At 46.7% G+C, this 25,830-nt stretch overlaps 3 protein-coding genes across 5 annotated transcripts; 1 reads left to right on the top strand and 2 right to left on the bottom strand.

Moving 5' to 3' along the window:
- The first annotated feature begins 865 nt into the window (after window positions 1-865).
- Window positions 866-5,272, top strand: LOC117865919 (serine carboxypeptidase 1). Its single transcript, XM_034750189.2, has 13 exons — window positions 866-1,117; window positions 1,237-1,459; window positions 1,837-1,959; window positions 2,050-2,152; window positions 2,250-2,287; window positions 2,390-2,491; window positions 2,683-2,763; window positions 2,839-3,078; window positions 3,378-3,443; window positions 3,551-3,672; window positions 4,215-4,328; window positions 4,666-4,711; window positions 4,912-5,272. The coding sequence occupies exons 1-13, from the start codon at window positions 978-980 to the stop codon at window positions 4,993-4,995; spliced, it is 1,482 nt and encodes a 493-aa protein (XP_034606080.1). The 5' UTR covers window positions 866-977; the 3' UTR covers window positions 4,996-5,272.
- Window positions 5,273-5,484: 212 nt separating this feature from the next.
- Window positions 5,485-11,043, bottom strand: LOC117865918 (FACT complex subunit SPT16). The gene is made up of 2 exons (XM_034750188.2): window positions 10,854-11,043; window positions 5,485-9,011 (listed from the first exon to the last, which is right to left on the bottom strand). The coding sequence occupies exon 2, from the start codon at window positions 8,977-8,979 to the stop codon at window positions 5,815-5,817; it is 3,165 nt and encodes a 1,054-aa protein (XP_034606079.1). The 5' UTR covers window positions 8,980-9,011; window positions 10,854-11,043; the 3' UTR covers window positions 5,485-5,814.
- A 3,835-nt stretch (window positions 11,044-14,878) lies between these two features.
- Window positions 14,879-18,769, bottom strand: LOC117865343 (uncharacterized). Of its 3 annotated transcripts, XM_034749515.2 has the most exons (5): window positions 18,614-18,629; window positions 17,013-17,151; window positions 15,821-15,918; window positions 15,611-15,732; window positions 14,879-15,422 (listed from the first exon to the last, which is right to left on the bottom strand). In XM_034749515.2, the coding sequence occupies exons 3-5, from the start codon at window positions 15,897-15,899 to the stop codon at window positions 15,183-15,185; spliced, it is 441 nt and encodes a 146-aa protein (XP_034605406.1). In that variant the 5' UTR covers window positions 15,900-15,918; window positions 17,013-17,151; window positions 18,614-18,629; the 3' UTR covers window positions 14,879-15,182. The 3 variants fall into 3 exon arrangements, with proteins under 3 accessions (XP_034605406.1, XP_034605405.1, XP_034605407.1); XM_034749514.2 differs by lacking the exon at window positions 17,013-17,151 and having other exon boundaries at window positions 18,614-18,769; XM_034749516.2 differs by lacking the exons at window positions 17,013-17,151; window positions 18,614-18,629 and adding an exon at window positions 15,992-16,943.
- Between the last annotated feature and the right edge of the window lie 7,061 nt (window positions 18,770-25,830).

Here is a 25,830-nt window from a genome sequence, read left to right as displayed (position 1 = left end):
ATTACTCCCCCCAAATACTTCAAAAAAAGGTATGGTTAAAGTTTGAATATCGCCTAGATTATTTTTTAGTTCAATTTACTCTCATAATTATGTCAATTTGTTCAATTTATTTTTTTCTCCACACGCAAAATTAAAGTTTTAAGTTAAATATTGCATGACAATAGTATGCATTATATCATGTTTTAGAATATGTTATGATTTTTTTTCTCCCTTATTTTGATAGGATGGTATATATAATAATAAATTATATATCTGGTGCCACAGAAACAGTATAATTTTTTATAATGCTTCACTGTCCTTTATAGCGTGGAGAAGTACCTTTGATAAGGAAATGAAACTAGTCACTCTAAGAGTTAAACCAGTCCTTCGTGACAAGATTAGTATTTGGCTGAGTAGTCTCTTATGATCCTCTTTTCTACTTTTGTGCTTACTGCCTATGTAATCCGCCTATATATAAACCAATTTTTATGTTCATATATATATGTGTGTATATATATATATATATAAATAAGGTAGAGGACTCCATGCTGATTCGCCTAAAAAACTAATAAATTATATAATTATAAAAAGTAATGATGAAAATTAATAATATACTTTTTATATGATGTCAACTATTATCCTGTGAATTTTAACTTAAAGCTCCATTTGTATATGTATAAAAAAAGAAATAGGAGACTAATAATAATAAGTAGTTTATATAGGAAATCCAACCAACCGCATCCTCTCCACATGATTCTAATCCAACATCACCTGACACGTGGGACCCATCCCGCTGCCCAGTGGGTCCCAACCTCACCAAATCCGTGGAGCCGTCGCTCACTCCGTCACCAACGAACGAGACTGCGACTGCGACTGCGACTGCGAGAGCACCCGTCGCTACTGCTTATTTGGCTGTGCCTCCTCTCCTCTGCCTCCCACCTTTGCCGCCGAGAGGCCGAGCTGCTTCCGGCGCTGCCAAGAGCGAGCACGTCTTCTCCATGGCCTCCCCCTTCCCTCTCCTCTTCTTCCTCGGGGCAGCGGCGCTCCTCCGCACGCCCGCCGCCGCCGCGCCCGAGGAGCACCTCGTCACCGGCCTCCCCGGATTCCACGGCGACTTCCCCTCCAACCACTACTCCGGGTAATCATCAAATTCAAATACTAATCTCATCTCCCATGCCGCCATCGACCCGATCATCAGTTAGTTTCAGCTGCTGGCTCTTGACGATCCTGTGCTCTTGCCGTTCGTGCGCGTTGCAGGTACGTGACGGTGGACGAGGCCAGCGGGCGGAGCCTCTTCTACTACCTGGCTCTCTCCGAGCGCGACCCGGCCGCCGACGCCGTCGTGCTCTGGCTCAACGGCGGGCCCGGATGCTCCAGCTTCGACGGCTTCGTCTACGAGAACGGGCCCTTCAACTTCGAGCCCGGGACCAAGCCCGGCGGCCTGCCCAGGCTGCAGCTCAACCCCTACAGCTGGTCCAAGGTAAAGCTGCTGCTGCTGCAACGCCTTTCTTTTAACTTCTCCAGAGCCTACTCCCCTGATTTCTTCATTCTACCATAGGAGTTGGGTGCACCTTTTGTCCTGAGTAGGTGCATGACAAACATTGTTATACTCGTTTTATAAACAAAGTGATTATTGTTGTTTGTTGGAATCTTCGTCCTAAACCGTAGCTTTACCAAAAGGCACCACCAATACTTGCTTGGTTGCACATTTCTGCCGTTTCTTGATACATCTTCTAGTAATACTTGTTTATATACCTTTTGGCAAAAGTATAGGTTCACAATTTTCACATGTTATACTTCTCATGAGTAGGTGCACTTAATTTTGTGGCCAATTCTGACAAATTTCTAATTGAATAGGTCTCGAACATCATGTACCTGGACTCTCCTGCTGGTGTCGGGATGTCGTACTCGTTGAACAAATCGGACTATACAACAGGCGACCTGAAAACTGCAGCTGATGCACACAAGTTCCTTCTGAAGGTGCTCTGCTTCAGTGACTCTAGTTGTAGCTTTGCCATCTATCAGGCACTTTGTGTGTGCAACACGATGCTGATTAACGTACTGCTGCAGTGGTTTGAAATATACCCAGAGTTTCAGTCGAACCCATTCTATATTTCCGGGGAATCCTACGCGGGGGTTTATATTCCAACACTTGCTGATGAAGTTGTCAAAGGTTGCCACTGACTCATAAAGGTACAGAGCACGTACGTACTGGGCATATAACTAAGATCACCCAAAGTTTTACATCTCTTATGCTTATATGCTAACAGGGATAGAGAAAGGAGTGGAGCCAAGAATCAGTTTCAAGGTTATTCCTTTCCTTCAGACTCATTGTGTTGTTTCCATTGCACACCTGTATGCAGCAAATTTATGAATGAGTTACAAACAAGAGTTTACAATATCTATTCAGGGCTATCTGATTGGCAATGGATTCACTGATGTCGACTATGACTTCAATTCCTTTGTGCCATTTGCACATGGGATGGGCCTCATCTCAACTGACATGTTCGAGGTCGGTGATTCAACTCTAAATCTACTTTCATTTCCAAGAACTATTACTTAGAGTAGAATCTACCTTTGTGATCATCTTGGTAAAGGATGACCAAAGTCCAAAGATGCAGATGCAGGTATATTGGCGCCACTGGTAGTTTCATTTCTGACCACATAGCAAACTAAAAACGACACGATATGCTTTGCTTTCAGGATGTCAAAGCTAGTTGCCATGGTACGTTCTTTGGCGACGTAGACAACCTGTGCCAAGAGAAGATAGAAAGAGTTCACTGGGTAATGTACTAATGTCGACCACATATGTGCCATCTCGTGGGCTCTGTAGTGAGGATCCATTTCTTGTATCTGCAGGAACTGAAAGACCTGAACAAGTACAATATCCTTGCACCTTGCTACCATCATCCTGAAATCCAACAGGTAGAATTCGCTAACAGCAGCTTGCCGTTGAGCTTTAGAAGGCTGGGAGAGACCAACAGACCATTTCCAGTGAGGAAGCGTATGGCAGGGCGTTCATGGCCCCTCCGTCTTGCTCTGAGGGGTGGACACGTTCCGATGTGGCCAGGGCTTGGTGGTAGATCACTTCCATGCACGGTATGAAAATTAGGATGACGTCGGTGCTACTGTCACTGTGTCTCATTTTCCTCCTGCATAAAGCGAAGCTTACAATTGGTACTCTAGTTCTGCTTCAAATAGCAGTAGTTCAATTGTCAATAAGATCACAACATTTTTCAGGCTTCCACTATCTTAGTTGCTAATTTCTTCTATATGGCAGTCAGTATGGTTGATTGTATTTGTCATGAATTTTGCACAACTTTGGTTCTTAGTTGATCTTTGGACAACTATTATTGGGCCCTTTTTTCATTCCAATTGAGATTTGCTTGTACTTGTAGAGTGATGAACTTGCTACTGCATGGCTGGATGATGAAGATGTCAGAGCAGCAATTCATGCCAAACCGGTACGATGGTGTGTAAGGAATTAGAAGTTCCATTTGAAAGTAACCCTTAAAGTCAGTACTAACCTGCTCTTCTTTGGGGAATTGTGTCAACAAATTCGACACATTAGAAAAGCTTAATTGGGTCATGGGAACTGTATACAGCAAGAATAGACTACACGCATGATACAGGAACAATGGTGAGCTATCATAAAAAGTTTACAGCCCTTGGATACCGCGTGTTAATTTACAGGTACAGAACCAGTTAATTCATCTTTCAGGAATGTTAACTATGAGTAATTTAAAATTTCAAACAAAGAGCAAACAAATTGGGGGCTACAGTGGAATAGTTTTGGTTGGTTGTTGGCGAAATCTTCTCTGGTTAGGAATTGAGTATAAGCCAACCAAAGGAGAATTCATATTTAATTTGAACTGAGCACAAGTCTCATGTTTTATCTATTGAGTTTCTAATTTCACCTCAAACCAAATGAGGTGATTGTAATAAAAAGTAAAAATACCACATATTGTTGAATGCTCGGTACTACTAAATTTCACTGTAATATTTCACAACAGCAATGTACCACTAAGGATAGTTGGCCTAGTAGCATTCCTTCAGCACCAAAATGTGATCCTATATGATAGGGCTTTTTAAGGTGAAGCTTCTGATTTAACAACCTATAAGCTAATGGTGAACACTGAAGCATACGCCTTAGAGAAACTGACAAATGATATAATAGAAACACATCCAATAACTTATAAGACTATATCTCACAATGTGTGGGCTTTATGTTGCAGTGGAGACCATGATCTGTGCATCCCTTTCCCTGGAACTGAAGCATGGGTGCGGTCAATAGGATACCAAGTTGTCGATAGATGGCGGCCATGGTACTTTGGAGATCAAGTCGCTGGGTATGGTGTTCTCAATCCTTTCTTTGCCTTGTTGCCTTGGAATAAAAAGATCCTACAGTATATGAATAACCAGTGACATTTAAAAGTTCTCCAGCAACTTGGCCCTGCAGAACAAAAAGTCAATGAATAGTGGCCATGAGTCGTGAGACTTCAGGAATAATTTGTTGATTAAAGATACTTAGGTGCATGTTAAAAGTTTCACCAAAGCTAGCTCTCCTTGAGTTGGAAACAATTGAAAAGAATATGTCTGTTTGGACTTATTTTCATTGGCTTCACTTTTTTGGAGGAATCAACATTCCCTAAAGTTTGATCCCAACTTAAATTGTACCATTTGCAGATATGCGGAAGGTTATGATCACAATCTCACCTTCCTCACAATAAAGGTACAGTTCCATCCCCTCCTATACATTTGGCATTTCAGACTAGTATTTTGTTGCGTACCATTTCAACTCAAATTCAATGGTTCAGTATTGAATTTTCCTAACCTGAATGAGGATGTCAACGAATTTTCCATGGGCCGAACTCGTGAATTCTCTTGCAAACCTGGTTTGAATCTTTTAACGTGGCAGTGGCAACATTTCAGGGAGCCGGGCACGCTGTCCCCGAGTACAAGCCCAAGGAGTCGCTCGCGTTCTACAGTCGCTGGCTGGCAGGAGAGAAGTTCTGAACTGATCCGGTCGGCGTTGCAGCAGAAAACTTGCAGGCCCATTTCCTCTCTCCTGGAAAAACGCGGTCCGATTCAGATGCATGCCATAGGTTCCTTTTTCTTCCTCGAAAATTTATGATGCAATGGCTCAGTGCAAAATGTACACGAAATCAAAAGATACTGTTTGCATGGGTAACGACTGAGATATGTCCCCTCAGTTCAGGAGATGATATACTCAAACAATCTTCGTGCGAATTGTGAAATTCAAATGCTTGCCCAGTTGCCCCTTCGAACAGCACCTCACAGGTTCCCTTGAAAATTGCACGCTCATCGAAGCAGCTGAAAAACACTTCCAGGTTGCACTGATGCACACAGAATCCAGAAAAACGCACGGCTTGTTCAACCAAGATGAAACCCCCAACAAAAGAGCATGGGAAATTCAAATGCTGCTGCTTCCAACAAAACTCCATTAGACCAGCACTGCCATGTAGGGATAATGTACCAAAAAGGTTGAACTGCAAGCACAAAAAAATATTATACAAGCTGGAGCCTACTACCAGGAAAACATTACATCAATGAGGATATTACACCAATCGATCAACTCGGATCTGCTTTCCCCAATGACGCAAGCAAGTTTAATGTTCATGTCATCCACTATGATCCAAGTTAACCAGAGTTCAGCTGTCATTTTTTACCTAAATGGACTAAGCTACTGCAGAGATAGATAGTACCAAGATAATCTAAAGATAACAAAAGACACTCCTACAGACATGCCTCCTCAAACAAAGGAGGTTCACGAAGCAGCCACGCCACGCCACCGTAGCAACTGGCAGGCACCGTTCACCTGAACTTCGGCTTCTTGGATGGCGGACCTCCCTTGAAGCTGCTGCGCTCCGGTGCACGTGACTTGCCAAAGCTCTTCGCCTTGCGGCGCCTCCGCTCCTCCTCGCTGTCTGACTCAGCGCCGTGTTCACGGTCTGCGTTACTTGCCTCGCGCTCCAGCTCCTCCCAGGTCTTGCCCTTCTCCTCCTCTGAGTCATCATCGGACTCTTCATCATCATCATCAGATTCCACCAAGGACTCGCTGTCAGAGTCATCATCCTCTGACTCGGACTCAGGCTCAGCATCAGAAGGCTCATAACCCTGGTCTGACTCCTCTGTCTCCTCTGTCTCGGAGTCGCTCGCCTCCATGTTCAGGAACTCCCAGCCACCGTCATCAATGAACTTCTGAGGATCATCAATGATAGTTTTCAGGATCGGACGCCAGTTCAGATTCAGCCTGCTCTCATAGTACTTCAGGTCAGTTGTGTCCAGCCACTCCTTTATTGCATCGAGAGATGTCGAAGGGATGGAATCTATGCGGAGAACATCCTTCTTGAAGTCCTTGAACACAATAGCCATGTCAAAGTTCTTTGTTCCAAAGCCCACCCTCTCCAGGTTAACGATCTCTATCTCACTCAGGCTCACCACAAGGAAGGGGGTCTCAATCAGCTCCACCAAACAAGTAGAAGTTGGAATTATAAAAGCAGAAGCCTTATAAGGAACCCCATGAAACCCAAGCTCTCTCAATGGGACATCAAACTCCAGATCGAGCCCCTTGAACTGTGGCTGTGACCAGTGATCATTAACCTTGTTCACAAAGTTCTGGAAATCCATGTTTATTCTGTTCTTCCGATCCCTCTCACGTTGCTCTTCTTCAATCTCATCAGGATCAAGCGCTGATCTCCTACTGCCACCAAGAGTCTGTACAACATCCATCACTTCAACATAAAACTGGACATCCTTTGTCTTCTTGTTTCCAACCATGATATGGTTGTGCAAATGGAAATGAAGGAGAGTAATCATTTCTTTCTCTGCAGGCTGGAAAAAGGCATGCTTTATATTACCATACATGATGTCCACACGCTCATCAGCCCTTGAAGTAGAATATCTGAAACCATTGAAATGTGCCTCAAGATTTCCTGTGAGCTTCCTCCCACGGCCACCAAATGCAGGTCGTATCCACACATCAGAAAGTCTCATCATCTTCATTCTGTTGTTTCCCACCTGAAGCTTCTCCTGAGTAACAAGGGTTGCCCTTTCAGCTCTCTCTGACTCCCTTGATGCAACTTGCCTCCTCAACGTTTTGATCTGCTGAACAACTTCACTGCTATGCCGTGGGTCTTTCGAGCGAAATGTAATTTCTTTCAAGTAGATGGCACCTTGAGAATTCAGCTTGCTATCATTTGAGAACGGCATGCCAGGCACATTGAAGAAGATGCGGATAGTGCAGGTACGGTTGTCCTGGTGGCTTGTCACACTCTTCACAGTAGAAACATGGAAAGGTACCATGCTGCCATAAATAGGTAAGAGGACAGCTTCATTCTTCTGATCCACTTGTATCACCAACTCTCTCACAAATGGAACATCATTAACATTCTTGTATGCAACAAGCTCATTTGAAGCCCTTGCAGGACCACGTCCTTCACCAGAACCAGAACCACCCCCAGCAAGCCTTCTAGCAGTCTCTTCATTCTTTTGACGAGCAAGTTCAGCCTGGTGCTGTCTCCTTTGTTCTTCCTTGGACATCTCCTGGTTGTCCGACCTGAGAGTTGCCTTGGTTGGCACGACGTCAACAGGCTTTGACACCACCTTTGCCACAGGAACATCCTCCTCATCTTCATTGAATGAATAGGCAACATCCTTAACAGCCTTGGAGCAAGGTGCTGTCAAGATCTCATTTCCTTTTTCAGTTACTAAGACTGTATCAGCTAACAACAGTGAAAACTGCTTTGTCTTTTCACTGGTGGTTTCTGCCTGGACATTATGCAAACCAAGAGAAATATTAAAAATCATTCCCTGTTTTATCCGACGATCATTCTTGGCATTCAGATTTAAGCCAGATTCTCGGAATTCAAGGCCTATTCCAGTTCCAGCTGACTTTGTTAAATTGGGAAGTAGTTCAGGAGCATCTCTCTCAATCACCTTCACTGCAGCTTGATAAACCGCACTCATCTGATTGCCTGGTTTCACTGCCTCTATAGCAGCTTCATGAGCTTTCAGAAGGGTCTCATATGCTTTACTCTGCGTAGGGATAGCATCTATCAGATATGTCCGGGCAACATTTGAACAATAGCTTGAATATTTGGACCCAAGTGCACAGATGATAACACTTGCTGAATCATAATAGAGATAGTCATCATTGCTAGAGGCGCCAGGCTTGAGATCGTACTTCCCCCCACTCTGAAAGACTGGCGGATAGCAAATATCAACATTATCAGACTTCAACTTCACCTTTACTTTGAGAGGGTCAAGAATGACCTTTTCCGTGTCATCCATCAATGAGGAGTGTGAGACTTTCTTCTCCTCATCAATAACTTTCTCCAACCTTGGAACCACAAAATTTCTGAGTACAGAAGTAGTTAAGTAAGCAGCCTTCTTCACACAAGTGATCTCTGTGGAGTCCTTCACAGAGAAAAGCTCAGAGAAGCCATTTGTCACATCTGTAAGTTGTATAGATGACCCAGATAACTTGTCTGCCCATGTTTCAAGAAGCTTACCCTCAGGTGCCTCTTTTGCAATGTGCCCAACAATTGGATTGCCTGATTTAGACTGATTGCGAACAGCCTGCACTATGTCATCCATCAAGTCAGCACCATCCCCATTCTTAGATTTCACATGCAAGACAATGTCAGCACCAACAGCCTCATTTGCAGCCTTCTTGAGGGTCCCAATCAGATTTGCTTTCTTCTGACTGCACAAGACATGTATTTGCTTGTGCATGAAGACAATTATTGTTTCTGGAAATTCATATCCAAGCAACCAGATATCCAGAGCTGAGGATTTCAAATAGCGAAGATCCTCAGAAGGAGGCGGGGTAGCAATGGCAATAGCATCAGAAGAACCCCAAAGATCAGACTTGTGTTCCTTCCAATGGTCATAGAATACCTTCAGCCGCTTACTGAAGTTATCTAGATTGATTGTATATGTTCCAGATCCCCCTTTTGCGTTACCATTATCAGCCATCTTCTTCAAGAAGCTAGCATTAACCTAGGCAACTGCAGAAAGAAAGTTGACCAAAGTTAGTCAACTGAAATCATTTGAGAAGATTACAGGATTACTAACATAAGATAATGTTACAAAAGTGTAAGCATAATGAAAATTATTTCAAACAAGGCAAAAACTGTACAGATAAAAAGGATGGAGCAATAATACAGAATGTGAAATTGTCAGTGGTTATGATAAAGAGTTTCTTCCCTAAGAGAGGAGAAGATTACAGGATTACTAACATAAGTTAATGTTACAAAAAGTTTAAGCATAAAGAAAATTATTTGAAAACAAGGCAAAAACTGTACAGATAAAAAGGATGGAGCAATAATACAGAATGTGAAATTGTCAGTGCTTATGATAAAGAGTTTCTTCCCTAAGAGAGATGCTTGCAAGAAATTTCGACAATCATTGATTAGCTATTGTCATAAGAAGCAATCATGGTCCCAAAAACACTGTAAAAAGACACTCCTTTTTAAAAGTAAACAAGCAGATAACTTCCTAGTCCAAACTTGCAATCTCAAAAGCATATCAACTGTCACAGGTCAGTCTGGACAGGGAATCAGGATCCAAATCCTTAGGAATTTACTTCATCCTACCAGGCCCTAAGTGGATTATGAAACCATGAATCAGTATCCATATGATTGGTCTCGTATCAATCTAATTTTTTGAATAATTAGACATAGAATCCTCTCAACAAAGGCACATACATAATAATACGGAACATTGGGACGCAGCACTCGGATCATTGACTCGACAAATATCAAAAACCATGGTTGAAACAGCATGGCTCTGTAAGAATGGTAGAACAAAACAATGTTTAATGAGTGCAATTACATAATATAATGCTTTGTGGCATTGATGAACTTAATAATCATGTAAAAGACAACAGCCCCATATGTATCGAAAGCTTTAAAACATATTACCCGTATAACATTCATGTTATGAGCATGCATCAAAAGCATATTAACTAATCACGTTGTAGCTGAGATATTCAAATGATAATTATGCGGCTGGGATATTCAAATGACAATTCATACCAATTATTCGAGTGTCGTAACAAACATTCCTAAAAGGGGGCATATTATAAATAACAGCTTACAATATCTGCAACTTGTCCTGCAGTTTCCTTAAAAAGATCCCCCATCTACGTAGTCACTAATCACTAACCTTTAAATGAACCAAACGTGCTACAGATTTCCATCGTAACCGCTACTATAACGCTGCAAGGAAACTCAAAAACAGATGGCACACGTGAGCATGGGCGTGGCCGATAGCTGGAAGAGCGACAAAACTTTCAGTTTCTTTGCAACGGCTTCCGCCACACGAGGCGGCTCCGAATCTGGCGCACGCGCTGCTGAGGAATCGGAATCCTGGATCTAATAAGCACGTCCCTGCTCCAGATAGCCACCCAAACACCCTGGAGAAACACCTACATCTCGAGATTCTCGACCGAAAGTGCATGCCCATGAACCCTAGGGGCAATCATCATCTACAAGACAAAGGGAATTGAGCACTTTTCCCATTTGACATCACCATCCAGGTCGAAGGCAGCTTGTACACACGACCCTACGCCTCAGCCCCGACCTAGGGTTCCTCCAACGAACACCTACGGCCAAGGGGAGGGGGGCCTCCGGCAGAACCCAACCCGAACACCGCACAGAATTCGCATTTCAGACGCAACACCTACCCCCGCAACGCAGCAGGCGAATCCGCGACGGGACGGGGCGGATTGGGGGCACCCATCCGTGGTGTTCCGCCTCGGATTCGCGGGATCACGGCGCCGGAAACACCCCCACATGAGCGGAATCGAACGGGAACGCACGAGCAAGGACGGGCTAGGGTTTCCTTACCCGACGGCGCGAGGATGCGCGCTCCCGGCGGTAGGGGGTAGGGAAGCGTCCACGGGCGGAGGGGCGGGGCGCGCTCGTCGGCGGGGAGGGGAGGGCTCGCCGGCGGAGTCGGGCTCCGGGGCAAGGCAGGCGGGGGGACGCCGGCTCGTCGGGGGTGGCCGCCGCCAGCGGGGAATGGATTTTTGGTTAGGGCTTGGGAGGAGTGACGGCGACTGGGTGGGGAAGGAGTGTTATGGGCAGGGGAGGGACGGGCGGATGGGTGCGCCCCGCGCATCCACCGTTCATCCGGATCCAGCGGCGCCACGCGCCCGCGTCCAGGGCGCGAAGGTTCTACTCGTTCGATGGCTTCCAAATCCCACACGACACGGGAGCAAGTCAGAATGCAAATGTTTTTACTAATAATACGAGAGGACTAAATATACGCGTTAGACATATGTAACGTGATAGTATACATCTAAGGATAGAGCATTGAGCGGAGACTTAGAGAGATGATTGATGTAGTATACCTAAGGGTCTGTTTGGCAACACACTTCTAAACTTTAGTACCTGTCACGTCAAATGTTTAGATACTAATTAGAAGTATTAAATATAGTATAATTATAAAACTAATTACACAGATAGAGTCTAATTCGCGAGAGGAATCTATTAAGCCTAATTAGTCCATGATTTGACAATATGGTGCTACAGTACCCATTTGCTAATGATGGATTAATTAGGCTTAATAGATTCATCTCGTGAATTAGTATAGGGGTTCTGCAGTTAGTTTTATAATTAGCTCATGTTTAGTCCTCCTAATTAGCGTCCGAACATCCGATGTGACCCTTCTAAAGTTTAGTACCTCGTATCCAAACACCCCCTAACTTAAAATAGTATTTGAGTGGTATAATATAAGAAAATATATCATCATGCATAAAGGAGTACGCACGACATGATGCTACGCGGAGGTGGACAAGCCGGCACAAGTTAGAGGTTGTAGGGGAGATAATGGGGATTAGGGTTTTGAAGGTTCTGGTGAACTCCAGCTACAAAGGGACGTGGTTGCGGAAGCATGTGAGGTCCAACGGTTAGCGGAGCAAGTGGCGGTAGGCATGCGCGCGGAGGCCGCTAGCTAGATGAGAGGTGGGGGAAGAGGGGATGGACGGTGGCAAAGGCTTGCCTTGCTGGCCTAGACATGAGGTACTGGTGCCAGGTCATCGGGTGTTAGGAGAAGAAAAACGACACCACGGATCACACGCTCCTCTAACGAACAACGTATCCATATGCTAAAATGACAAATGGAGCAATAACGTTCATTACCACCATATCAACCCACATGCAAGGGAGTAGGTGTAGTCCTTCTTCTCTCCTTTGAGTTCGACTCTTAAGATAGAAATTTTGTCCCGTTATGGTTGGGTCACGAAGTTACGCTGAACCTACGATCACTACCTAATACCAACTTGAAAAATAGTAATGGCAAGTAGGGATCTATGTATAGGATATTAAATAGCAGAAAAGAATAAAATTTTATAATGTTTCATGATTAGATAAGATTATGTAGCATTGTTAAATTACTCTCTGTTCTACTCATGACTGATTAATTATCTCAAGAACATATTATGTACCAATTACCAATGTGAGTTCCAGTACGAGATACAAAATCTTGCGTGCAGGTACAAGGATTGGTATGGAGTAACTTTCTCTACATGGTGTGCACGAGGGTGTCCTCTCGTCCTGCAAGGGTTTTGCCTCCATTGCCATCCTTAGGAACAATGACATTTTAAGTAGGCACGGTTGGTAATTCCAAATGATATCTTCTTCCATGAAGACCTTCCTAAAGTAAAAGGAGCAGCCTAGTTAGATTTTAGGATGGATACAACTCAAGGTCAAGCTCAATCATAGATTTTTTATCTGAACTCCAATTGAGCAGCAGATCAGATCCGCCGGTACAACCTCGCTCTCTCACACCAGCAACCCGCCCACCCGCCTGACTCCCGCCGCTGCCACCACCGGCGGCGGCGCCGCCAAAGCCAGCCCCCGCGTCGCGCTTTCTCCCTCCTCTTCCCTCCTCCTCTCTCCCTCTTAACTCCCACTCTGCAAACCCTAGGCGTCGCCGGTCGCTGGCCGCCAGCCGCTGCTGGCAGATCCACCTCCCCTAAGTCTAGATCTACACATCCCTAGCGTGGGGTCCCTTCCCCGATGATGACCACCGCGTTCTCCCCATTTTGTCGTCCGGAGGACAGGAGACCGCGCCTGGGAGGCTACCGCCCTCCCGGCGGCCGGACCCGTGTCCCTCCTCTTGCTGCCCCTTCCGCTGCTGCCGGCCGGTGGGCGGGCGGCGAGGGTGGCCGCATCCCTCCCCGGCTGTTCGGTCTGTCGTGACTGGCCGAGTGGTCACCTGCACCGCCGCCGCGTGACCGGCCGGGTGGTAGCTCGCGTCACCCCCCAACCTCTCTGGTGGCTACGCCATCTTCCGTCGACGGGGGGACCGAGCAACTGACTATGTGGCAGCATTCTTCAGCTCCTTCACGCCCGGCGGTCCCATGCTCCTGGTGGCGGCGACGATTTCTGGGGAGGGAACGGGGTGTAGGCGAAAGCCTTGTGCCTGCTTGCGGGTCAAATGATGGCGACGCCCCCGGGCGCCGCTTCCCTTCTTGAAGGCGTCATTCTTTCCTCCTTTTCCTCACCTACGGCGAGCTTCTAGGTGAAAGCCTTGACCGTGTTGGTCGGACGACGACGGTGCCAGTGGCGTCGCTCCCTCCCTTGAGGCGTCGTCTTGGAAGCTCAGCGGGTTCTTGCTGCCGTCACTGCAGGGATCGTTGCTGAACATCGCCCCCAGTCGTCTTCGGCTAGTCAGGGTCCTCGTGGTGGTCGTCTGTTCTCCATGGGAAGTGTCTTCTTCTGCGTCTGCCTTCGTTTTGATTCATCCACCAAACCCCGGGTTGCTTAGATCCTCGTCGTCTGGCGGATGCTTTGCTGCCCTCTCTTCTCTAGCGGATGCTTTGCCGCCGTCATTGGTTGCTCCAGGCGAATGCTTTCCCGCTGTTGTTGGTTGCTTCGGGCGGATGCTTTGCCACCGTGGCCGTGCTGGTTGGGTGGATGCTTTACCACCGTGGTTGTGCTCGGGTGGATGCTTTGCCGCCGTGATCCTGGTGTTTGGGTGGATGCTTTGCCACCATTGCAGTTCTGAGACCTTTAGCACCCTTGTCAAGGTTGTATCTTTTGGTAGGTTCAGGAGAGTGGTTGTGCCTAGGTTTGTGGGTTCGAGTGTGCTTCCTCTTTGTTGCTTCGAGTTGCGTGGTTGTTGTTGTTGTGTTTCTGCAGTGTTTCTCTTTCTTTGATCCTTTTGTGCTCTTGTGATGGTCAAGCTGTGTTTGGCTTCATCGAGATTGTGCTTAATCGAAAGGTGCTAAGGCACTCAAGAAAAAAAAAAGCTCAATCATAGCCTTTGTCCCATGTCCATTTAATATTAGAATCTGTCTCCTTGTCAACTGATTGATATTTTGCTTTTCTATCAATCACCTGTTTCAACCTTAGGATCGAAATCCAACGTCTCTGCATCGATAAGCTGTAGAGCATGTGTATTCTTGTTGGCCCGCATCCTTCTATTGATAGCGTCGATTGATAGATAATCAACATTTCAACCGGTTGACAAGGAGCAAATCTGTTTTTTATATACCGACGGAGGAAAATCTACCAGAATATCTTAGTTCCTCATGATCCTAGAAGGGATCTTGCTCTACCAGAACCCAGAACCCAGAACCCACGTGCGTGTTACGGTGGAATTTCCAATCTATTTTCCACGTGTGCTAGGGTCCAAGTCTGTGGGAGAGGAAGGGACCGAGGGGAAGACAAGCATAGAGATTGCACAATCCCTTGGGGATTACAGTTTTCTCATGGATTAAATTCATGGATTCCAAAAGGGCACAAATATGGACTTCCTATTTTAGAGGCCTTTCTTATTTTGGCTTTATAGAAACAATGTGATCAAAGAATTTCCTAAAGAAAATGGCTAGCACCTTGTGGTTTGAACTCTAGTCGAACACTCGTGGTTCCAAACATGCACCAAATGTTAAAATTTCAGTCCATAAGTCATCAACATTATTTCAACAGACATGGAACTACAAAACCAACATTGCTTCCCAAAGTAATTGATATTGAAAAGGAACACTGCCCTAAAAATAAAAATAAAAAGGAACATTAAGCAAGCTGAAATTCTCTGCTCCTCAGTCCTCACTGAAACTACGTATAGCAGCATTTCTTACTCGCAAGCATCTTTACTGGAACAAGTTGCAATGTGTAATAATAGGCACTTGGTGGTGATGATGACAAGCATAAGCAACTGCATGGCCGCTACAACTGTGCATCCAGGTCAGCTGCAGTAGTCGAGCCATTGACGTAGACAGGGTGGAGCACATGACCAGCCACAGGCTCAACATGAACCCATTTCCTGCCAGTGAGCTTGTTGCGCTCGAATCGTACGTGGCCTTCCTTCAGGCAGAAGAGAGTGTGATCCTTGCCCATGCCGACGTAGTTCCCAGGGTGGAAACGCGTTCCTCGTTGGCGGACAATGATGTTTCCTGGTTCCACTTTCTGGAAAATTAACACAAATGCACGCCGTCAGTTAACAGACTAATAGCATCAGATCAATTCCTGTGTACGAAAGTTATTCCGAAATTGAGTGTCAGTATTATGGTACCTAAAGGCTCCAAATAGTAGCAACTTTGATGCAATTATGGAGTAAAACTTAATAGACGTCGTATGTATACAAAAGGGTGTACCTCTCCACCAAACTTCTTGACACCCAAATACTTGGGATTGGAGTCACGGCCATTTTTTGTTGATCCAGCAGTCTTCTTGGTGGCCCAGCGTCTAAACACCAAGCTCATTGCTCCAGAAGATTCTGGAATCAGGCATATCTCAGCAGATAAAATAATTGTTCAGAATAGAAGAAAAGTACAAAGTTACACTAGCTGCACATATGTTATCACCTGCTGCGCTAGCATACACTGAAGCATTTGAGATCAGCTCTTTGACATTCACTCTCCTGAAAACCGATGAGAAAGCCATTTTGCTTGCCACAAGTCACCTGTAGTCATGAATGATTCTGTTTAACTAGTCTGTACACTAATATGTTTGTATCAGATAAGAAATCTACGTACAGCTAGGCATCACCAGATTTCCAACTTCGTCAACTGCAGTCATTTTGGTGCGTTGAGTGTTTTATCAAGCCTAAGATTAAACCTGTAACGTCAAAACTAGGTTTCCCACTTAACTACAATAGACTGATCCTCTAAGTTCTCCTTTTTACTGTTTTTCATTTGCACAACTTTTTTGTTCTGTCAGATAAAGTAGATATAGCAAGCAAGGCATTCAAACACACAGAGCATAGTGAGAAAATGCAAAAGGTTATTGCATTCCATTTGACTAAGGAAGGAGCAATAAATTACTGAATCACAAGCTCCTGAACATATAAATTATTGATGATATGTCTGTAGAAGACTGAGTGGTAATTTTGAGAAAAAAAGGAGATACTATACTGTTTCTTTCAATACGAGACCTTGTTAAGATGACTGAGCAATACAAAGTTGTAACATACTTCGAATGAGAATGACAGAAAAATAATAAATTATTTCATAGTAATTTTGCCAGACATCTATGATAAAGCTCCATTATTAATGAACAATAATACAACCTAGAGGTAAATGCAATATCAGGAACTGCTTGAAGACTGCAGCCTAAATGATGCATTTTGTACTTGAAATTCTCAATTATTACTAAATCAGCAAAGGATTTATCCATGCAGAACGAAAGCTTTTGCTGGGATAGGTCTGCAAGTTTTCTTTTGTGAACAATAAATATTTTCATATCCTTGAGCTTTTGTAGTAAAAAAATGGAATCCAAATATTGCGCGAAAAGTAAATATTGAATACATAAACAAAGGGACTAATGTTTCATAACACCATAACCTCCCCCCAAGTTGCATACGTAGTTTATGACGTTTTGAAAGTACAGCTATATTAGGACCTGAGCATAATCAGAAAGAACACACACAGACGGATGCTTTTGAGCTTGGAGAAAGACAAGTAGTTTAAGACTAAAAAAAATCAGTACCTACCAATACAGTAAGGATATACACTGGTTGAAATTAAGAGGAAAAAACACAAGGACGAGCTAACTAACTTCATTGACAAATCACATCTGAAGGAAGTCGCCGAAATGCAGCAGCCAAAACAAAATTCTTTGAAAACTCTATCGAAGCCTACGGTAGCTCAAAACCAGACCCCCTTAAATGACCAAATATCGAAGCCTACGCATGCCTCTGTAAGAATGGTAGTACAAAACAATGTTTAATGAGTGCAATTACATAACATAATGCTTTGTGGCATTGATGAACTTAATAATCATGTAAAAGACAACAGCCCCATATGTATCGAAAGCTTTAAAACATATTACCCGAATAACATTCATGTTATGAGCATGCATCAAAAGCATAATAACTAATCACGTTGTGGCTGAGATATTCAAATGATAATTATGTGGCTGAGATATTCAAATGATAATTATGTGGCTGAGATATTCAAATGACAATTCATGCCAGTTCTTCGAGTATCGTAACAAACATTCCTAAAAGGGGGCATATTATAAAATAACAGCTTACAATATCTGCAACTTGTCCTGCAATTTCCTTCAAAATATCCCCCATCTACGTAGTCACTAATCACTAACCTTTAAATGAACCAAGCGTGTTACAGATTTCCAAGGTAACCACTACAATAACGCTGCAAGGAAACTCAAAAACAGATGGCACACGTGAGCATGGGCGTGGCCCATAGCTGGAAGAGCAACAAAACTTTCAGTTTCTTTGCAACGGCTTCCGCCACACGAGGCGGCTCCAAATCTGGCGCAAGCGCTGCTGAGGAATCGGAATCCTGGATCTAATAAGCACGTCCCTGCTCCAGATAGCCACCCAAACACCCTGGAGAAACACCTACATCTCGAGATTCTCGACCGACAGTGCATGCCCATGAACCCTAGGGGCAATCATCATCTACAAGACAAGGGAATTGAGCAATTTTCCCATTTGACATCACCATCCAGGTCGAAGGCAGCTTGTACACACGGCCCTACGCCTCAGCCCCGACCTAGGGTTCCTCCAACGAACACCTACGGCCAAGGGGAGGGGGGCCTCCGGCTGAACCCAACCCGAACACTGCACAGAATTCGCATTTCAGACGCAACACCTACCCCCCGCAACGCAGCAGGCGAATCCGCGACGGGACGGGACGGATTGGGGGCACCCATCCGTGGTGTCCTGCCTCGGAGTCGCGGGATCACGGCGCCGGAAACACCCACACATGAGCGGAATCGAACGGGAACGCACGAGCAAGGACGGGCTAGGGTTTCCTTACCCGACGGCGCGAGGATGCGCAGCGGACGCGCGCGCTCCCGGCGGTAGGGGGTAGGGGCGCGCTCGTCGGCGGGGAGGGGAGGGCTCGCCGGTGGAGTCGGGCTCCGGGGCAAGGTAGGCGGGGGGACGCCGGCTCGCCGGGGTGGCCGCCGCCAGCGGGAAGGGGGGGATGGATTTTTGGTTAGGGCTTGGGAGGAGTGACGGCGACTGGGTACATCCCGCGGAACAGGAACTTAGCAATCCATCCAAGCAAGAAGCAAGCCGGGGGGGGGGGGGGGGGGGTCATCAAACGGGAGAGGGAAGCAAGCGGCAACCACGGGGATGATGAGGGCGCCGACGGGGGGAGGGAAGAGTTGGTGGGAAGGACGAGTACCTGGTGGATCGCGGTGGTCGGTGCTGCTGCCGGCGGCGCGGGGGGGGGAGGCGAGCCTGCCGCGGTTGGCTTGGGAAGGAGGAGGAACGGAAGAAGCTGGGCGGCGCCGGTGGGGGGCCTTTGGACCAATCCATCTCTACTTGTCATAGCCCAGCCCAGCCCACCAATCCATCTCTACCGATCTAGCCAGCCCAGGCAGGGTCGAGTGCGCCGGCCCATCATGACAGTAGTGGAGCAAGCAGGTGATATTTTTTGTTCTACACCTCGCGCACTGCCAGCAACCCGACAAGGCGAGTTGCGTTGTGTGATTGTGTCAAAGTCACTGCCCTGATCGACCATGCATTTTCTACCGACGGCACGTAGCAACTACTAGCAACAAAGCACGAACCAGCCAACGTAACCTGCCGCAGCTGGACAGCAGCTAGCAGCCACGACCACATGATGACAGTGACGGTGCATGATTACCTGCACAGTTTTTTTTTTTTAAACGCGGGTGCATGCGCTGCGGCGCTCGTGCTTGGACTAAGCATTGACTCCGGCTGTCCGGCGGTCACACGATCCAACCGAATCCATCTCGGCATGCGTATATGCCACGAGTAGTGACGACGGCGACATGGCCGTCCGGAAGCCAGCGGCGCACGCGGTACGCTAGCTGCCTAGCTCCATGTAGGCAAGTCGATCACACGAGAAACGGCGCGCGAGAGGGAGGGAGACGGGCTCACAGCATCGCTAATGTGTTTTTTTTAAAAAAAGTTTGAGTTTTACATAAAGGGTAGTTTTATGTCTTAGTGTTTTTTTTTCTTTTACATTTGAACCGTCAAATCGTTTTCTTTCTCGCTCTTCTTTCTCCTTCTCTACCAGTAACACACTAAAGCCCTGTTTGGCACAGCTCCACTCCACAACTCCAGGAAAAAAAATAGCCAAACACCCCAACTCCAAAACTCCATGGAGCTGTAGTACAAATGGGGGTGGAGTTTTGGAGCACCTCTTTTGCTGCTCCAAAACCCCCTCTTTTGAACCTCCTCGTGGAGTTGGTGGGTAATTACCCACCAATGCCACTAGTTATGGAAAAAAACATTCTATTCTCCAGTCACCCCGCGCATCTCATTTTCCTCATCCCGCGCCTCCCTCCGTCTCCTCATCCTGCGCCTCCCTCCGTCCCGATGTTTCTGCTGCTGCCGCCAGGCAGACCGGCGGCCGCCGTCCACCTCCGCTGCCGGCCGGACCAGCCCCGCTGGTGGCCGGCCCAGCCCCGCCGCCGGTCTCCTACCCCAGCCCGGCCTCCTTCCTCCGCCTCCCGCTCGATCTGCACGAGGCCCGCCGCCGGCCGCCGCCTGCAGCAGGAGCCCCAACGCCGGCTGCCGCCTGGCGCAGGACCCCCCGCCGGCCGCAGGCTCCTGTCGCCGGAGCCCCCCCCCCCCCGCCGGCAGCAGCCCCCCAGCGCCGGCAGCAGCCCCCCGTCGCCGGCCGCAGGGCCCGCCGCCAGCCACCCGGAGACCCCCCCGCCGGTCGCAGGGCCCTGTCGCCGCAGGCCCCCGTCGCGGGCTGTAGCCCCCGGCCGCCGGCAGCAGGACCCCATCGCCGGCCTTCGCGCCGCTCCGCCGAAGGCCCGCCGCCGGCATTCGCGCCCGTCCGCCGAAGCCCCTCCGCCGGCCGCCCGTTTGCCCCGCCGCCGAAGATCCCCCGCCGGCCTTCGCGCCCGTCCGCCGAAGCCCCTCCGCCAGCCGCCAGTTCACCCGTCCGCCGAAGCCCCTCCGCCGGTGAGCTGCTTGCTTGCTCCTGCGAGGCGACGGGAGCGCCGGGGCAAGGAAAAAAAAGAGGAGGGAACGGTGTGTCGTGGTTGCCGGGCAGCCTTTCTGAGGAAGAAGGAGATGGGGATGGAGAGAATGACAAGTGGGACCTAAATTGGGGGTAACAATGGCAATCCACACTGAAAATTGATTTTTTTGGAGCTGAGAGCACCCATCTAGCCAAACACCCCATTTTATTCTGGAGTTCTGGAGTGGAGCTGACTCCACCTGGAGTTCTGGAGTGGAGCAGCTCCATCCAGAGCTGGAGCCATGCCAAACAGGGCCTAACTCGATCTCTTTAGGATTATTGACTTGACGCTCCCGTCCCAACCTGCTCTCTCCAGTTGTTCCTCCACTACCCCGCCTATTGACATCCTCATCACCGGCCGCCTCCCCGGCATTCCCACTAAGCTCAGCATGGGTGGAAAACTTGCCGGAACCCAAATCCTGACACTCCAACCCCAAACCTCAAAAACTCTAAGCGTAAGTACATTGGTGTCATCTAATAGACGATCTCATGCATTGACATGTAACCTTAATACGACTTGACAATCAATCCGTACAATGATTTATCTTTTTAAGTTGTCTTATAGTAATTCTATTTCCTTAATATGGGTATGAAAAAAAGAAAAATTATAAGTTGCATGGCAACCACAACTCGTACAATGGTGAAGTAGTCATCTTATAATCCTAAAATCTAGCCTATGAGATGGTTGTTTCGCGAAACAACAATCTCGTTCTCTCTCCTCACCATCTCTCCTCCACATCGCAAAAATCAACACTGCATGAGACGATCTACGAGACTGCTGAGGTAAGCAATGTACTTGCTCAAACAATAATAGCTTGTGCAACCTATCGTCGAAGCTCCTGAACTACTCAGTCTACGGCAGAGAAAGAAAGGAGAAAAAAAGACCGGTTGTACAAAGGAGAAGGAATTGATTAATATATATCTTTCCCGTTCTTGAGGGGGTGTTTGAATACTAGGTGCTAAACTTTAGCATATCACATTGGATATTCAGATGCTAATTAAGAGGACTAAACATGAACTAATTATAAAACTAATTGTAGAACCCCTGGGCTAATTCGCGAGATGAATCTATTAAGCCTAATTAATCCATCATTAGCAAATAATTATTGTAGCACCACATTGTCAAATTATGGACTAATTAGGCTTAATAGATTTGTCACGCAAATTAGACTCCATCTGTGAATTAGTTTTGTAATTAGCCTATGTTTAATGCTCCTAATTAGTATCAAACATCCGATGTGACATGTGTTAAACTTTAGCGTGTGGTATCAAACACCCCTTACCCCTTAATTGTCTTGATAATTTTTGTGGCGTCAACACCGAAGCTCCCTCAAATGTCTTCGTCGCAGCATACAAGAAATGACATTTTTCAGGAGGTTTATTTATTCCGATGGCATGGCATGCAATTTTCACCGCAGGGTATACATGGTCGTGCGCCGTAACAGCACCGGCACCGGCGCGGCCAACGCGGCAGCGACAAGCGAAAACAACCGCGAGACAAGAGACGCAGGAGATGGGGGTCTGTTTGGTGCGTTGCGGGAGAGTGCAGTACAGCACAGCTTAGCTGTGGCTACCCGGTGCCGATTTACAGCCACCACACACTGCACGGCCGCGTCTCTTTCTACCTTCTCCACTTGTTCTACACTTCTACGTCCGGGGATCGTGACATGCAAGTACATCCAAGGATGCAGCATGGTGACCAGCTGCATGCGAGATGTTACTGCACATGGCCCCACAAAGCCACAAAGAGGCTCGGAGAACCAATTAGCATTTTGCAAGAACGGCCTCGATCTGGAAGCTTGCATTGCACCTACCTGTTACAAAACATTGAGATCAACGGTGATCTAATCCATCAAGCGGTTCCCAAGAACCGACATCACCGGCGCTCGGGAACCGACGCGATGGTTGTGTCGCGCGTCCGTTCCTGATGCCCCCTCACTATGTATATATTGTCCAAACTCCAGTTGAATGAATACATATCTTTCCCTCTCTTTTGTCTCTCATTCTACATTACTTCCAATATGTTATCAGCACTGCTCCGAGAGAAAAGCAATCCGGAAGAAGAAGTTGGAGTTCGGGAAAAACAAGGAGGCAGTGGCCTCTAGCGGTTGAAGGTACAACAATGCCTACCATTGATGCCCTTGTTGATTCCATCCTTCATCTGCTTCGCCACCTTCGCGCTCGCTGTCTCCAGCACATCGTTAACCGCTCGATCCGCCGCTCCCTGACTGTCCGTCAGGGCATGATGCCTGGCGGTGTGCGCCGTGGCCTCCTCGCTTGGAATGCCATGGTTGCAGCTCCCCTTGGCCCCCGCGCTGCACGCCGCTGTCGCGGCACGCGCATGAGCGTCGGTGGCCGCTGAAGCTTCAACTACCGCGCGGACGGAGCGAGGCTGTGCGCCGGTGCTGGACCGAGTGTGCCACCGCCGGCCGTCGACCCACCACGCTGCGTCTAGGTGCAGAACGTGCACTTCTGCATCATCCATGGATGGACCGCAGTCGTGCCTTTGCATCAGGCGGAGTGCTTCGCGCCTCTGGCCTTGGAGTCGCCGCCGGCTCCAATGTAGGCTGCCGTTGCCGCCGCGTCGCCGGAGGAAGAACCCATGGAGATCGAGTTGGAGCTACCTCCACGGGCTCCTTCCCCCGTCGCTAGTCGCCGTCGCCGCTACTCTCCTACCCGATGCTGTCAGGATCCGGCTCCACCGCGGGCACCATCACTGAGCGCTGCTAGCAGCCGGCCTCTTTCTTCCGCGGCCTGAGCGCTGCGGCTGTGGACTCTGACTGTCGCCACGCCTCCGTGGCGGCCAATCACCGGCCAGGACTCATCCCTACCGGACATCGCCATCTCCCCAACGGCGTGGGTGGCAGCGCCGCTTCCTCCTCCGACGCGGGGCCTGAGGGCCGCACGGATCCGCTGTAGCGAGGGCAGTCAGCGGCGGCGATGCTGTGGCCATGGCAGAGGTAGCCGGCGGGTAGGGTTCCAAACCCTAACTGCTACCTCTCACCACTTTATACGCGGCGGATATGGCGGGCTCATGGGCCGGACTGACGACCCAAGTGGCAGACGGGCCTCAACAGTCTTGCAAAGGCTACCACGGGCCGAAGGAGGTGACGGGCTGAATTGGAAATTGTCTCAGCCCGTCACTACAGTTATCTTTTAACTTTTGATTTTCAGCAGAATTTTACATTCTAGTCCCTGTGCAAGATAATAATTCTATCTTAACAGTTCATTAGTGTTATGTGTCTATGTACTTTACTGTTTAGACCCCTGATGTTGCCTGTAATTGTACATACATGTCTGTATTGTCCTTTATGCAATTCAGATCATGTTTTATGAATTACTTCATATGTTTTAGTATTTATGCCTTCGCATTTTCTAAGACATACTCTACTTATTGCTTTGTTTTAATTTGCAATTTTCTTTCAAATATTGCATTTTAACTTAGCACATCCTTTAATTAAGTTGCACTTAATTATACTGGATCTCATGCAAAGAAAATTACATACTTTTCTGTTGGGATTGGAGCATAGGGTGATGGAGACCTAGGCACCGGCTGCGCAGCCTATGGTAAGTTCTTTTATAGAATTTAGTTGCCCTGAGACCGTGTTTTTAGACAGCAAGTTTCTTGCCCATCGCTAAGAGGTCTACATCTTTCAGATGATTGCCCATACATGCTCTCCCAAGTGAATATGTGAGGATATTTAAGTTTGATTTTGATAATTAGTCAAGTATAGAGTAGTGGAGACCTAGGCATTGGCTACGGTATGTTTCCTTTTGAACATATCAGCCCAGAGACCATGCTTTTAGGCAGCAAGCTACTTGCCCACTAGTAGGAGATCTACTCCATTAATTTGGAGATTATCTATAATGTGCTTACTAATTCTTAGAATATTAACTCTAAATGTACGGTCTTCCACCTACATTTCCCTCATATCATATGTGATTTCTTATTTTGCATTTGAGCTTACAACATCACTATTGTGATTCTTAATTTATCTCCTTAAATTAATTGTAATCCATGGCCATAATTGTAGGGACATGGCAAATAAAGAGTTTGATGAACTCGCCCTTGATGGGCACAACTACCCAAATTGGGCTTCGGACATCAAAATTAACTTTGCTTCTCGTGGGATTGTTGAGGCTATGCAAGAGCCTGTTGATAGGGCTCCCCCCATTACAGACAAGAAGAAATTTTCTGCTCTTTTTCTTCTCATTCTCTACATCGATAAAGATCTCAAACAAGAGTATCTAATGGAAAGATACCCACTTGCTTTATGGAAGGCTCTTAAAGAGCGTTATGAACAGCAAAAGGAACTCATTTGGCCTTCAGCCAATCATGAGTGGAATCACCTTCATATGCAAGACTTCAAAACCATTGTAGACTACAATCATGCTGTTCATAGCATTTGCTCCAAGTTGAAGTTTTGCGAGAAAGAGCCAACATATGCAGAAAAGATAGAGAAAACTCTATCTACTATGCTTCCAGAGGACTGGATATTGCACCAGCAATACCGCTCAAGCAACTTCCAGCAATATTCTCATCTTATTGATACATTGTCTCAGGCAGAAAAACATCATGAGCTTCGTTTAAATAATGCTCATCAGCGCCTTCTGCTCCTTTGCCTGAGGTGCACTACAATGTTCATAATAATGCTGATAATAAGAAGGAATTCAAGGGGAATAACTTCTCCAGGAATTTGGCTGGTAAATGCAAATTCAATATTAAGTGTAAATTCCATAAGAGTGGAAAAGGAAAGGGAAAGGCACCACCATCTTGTGGCAATAGCCACAAGCTCTGTAACAGATGTGGTAGCAATAATCATGTTGCTAAAGAGTGCTGTTGCCCACCACATCTTGTTCTTCTATATCAAAAATCCCTTAAGAAGCCAAAGTTTGACATGCCAAGATATGAAGCTCACTTCAATCTTTCTGAGGCTACACCGGAGGTTGGAAGTTCTCAGTAGGCTACTACTGAACCGCAGAACAACCTTACTCTTCATCAAGTGAACCCTGTTGCAACTACTAGCATGCTCACTCTTCCAGAAGAAAATCCTATGGATGGCATGCTCATCGAGTACTTCTCGAAGGATCCACTTGGAGATTTAGAGTAATCTTAGTGTTCTGATCCACTTGAAGGATTGATCTACCATCAATCATATTATCTCGAGTCAGTTGTTGATGTTCTATATTTGTCATGTGTTGATGTTGTAATAAGTAGAGATGTACAAACTCATTGTATGAGTTGTACAAAACTCCTCAATAATTCCAGTTGTAATAATTGATAGTTAGTTGAGATGTACGAACTCATGTACTTTGAGTCGTACAAACTCTTATGTATTGTAATGTCATACTCTATATGAGATGTTCAATAATTTTATGTATATCTATATGTTGAATAA

This window comes from Setaria viridis, chromosome 7, assembly GCF_005286985.2.
Source record: "Setaria viridis chromosome 7, Setaria_viridis_v4.0, whole genome shotgun sequence".
NCBI classification, from domain to species: domain Eukaryota; kingdom Viridiplantae; phylum Streptophyta; class Magnoliopsida; order Poales; family Poaceae; genus Setaria; species Setaria viridis.
Note: the sequence above shows the minus strand (reverse complement) of the source record. Positions and strands in the feature narration are given on the sequence as shown.

Bases quoted from the DNA above. Each gene is read 5' to 3' on its own strand.
- LOC117865919 (XM_034750189.2), top strand. From the start codon at position 978: ATGGCCTCCCCCTTCCCTCTCCTCTTCTTCCTCGGGGCAGCGGCGCTC. The intron at 2,492-2,682 runs GTCGGTGATTCA...CTTTGCTTTCAG, and splicing joins TCTCAACTGACATGTTCGAG to GATGTCAAAGCTAGTTGCCA. The intron at 4,712-4,911 runs GTACAGTTCCAT...GCAACATTTCAG, and splicing joins TCACCTTCCTCACAATAAAG to GGAGCCGGGCACGCTGTCCC.
- LOC117865343 (XM_034749514.2), bottom strand. From the start codon at position 15,899: ATGGCTTTCTCATCGGTTTTCAGGAGAGTGAATGTCAAAGAGCTGATC. The intron at 15,733-15,820 runs GTGATAACATAT...GCCTGATTCCAG, and splicing joins AGTGTATGCTAGCGCAGCAG to AATCTTCTGGAGCAATGAGC. The intron at 15,423-15,610 runs GTACACCCTTTT...TTAATTTTCCAG, and splicing joins TCAAGAAGTTTGGTGGAGAG to AAAGTGGAACCAGGAAACAT.
- LOC117865918 (XM_034750188.2), bottom strand. From the start codon at position 8,979: ATGGCTGATAATGGTAACGCAAAAGGGGGATCTGGAACATATACAATC.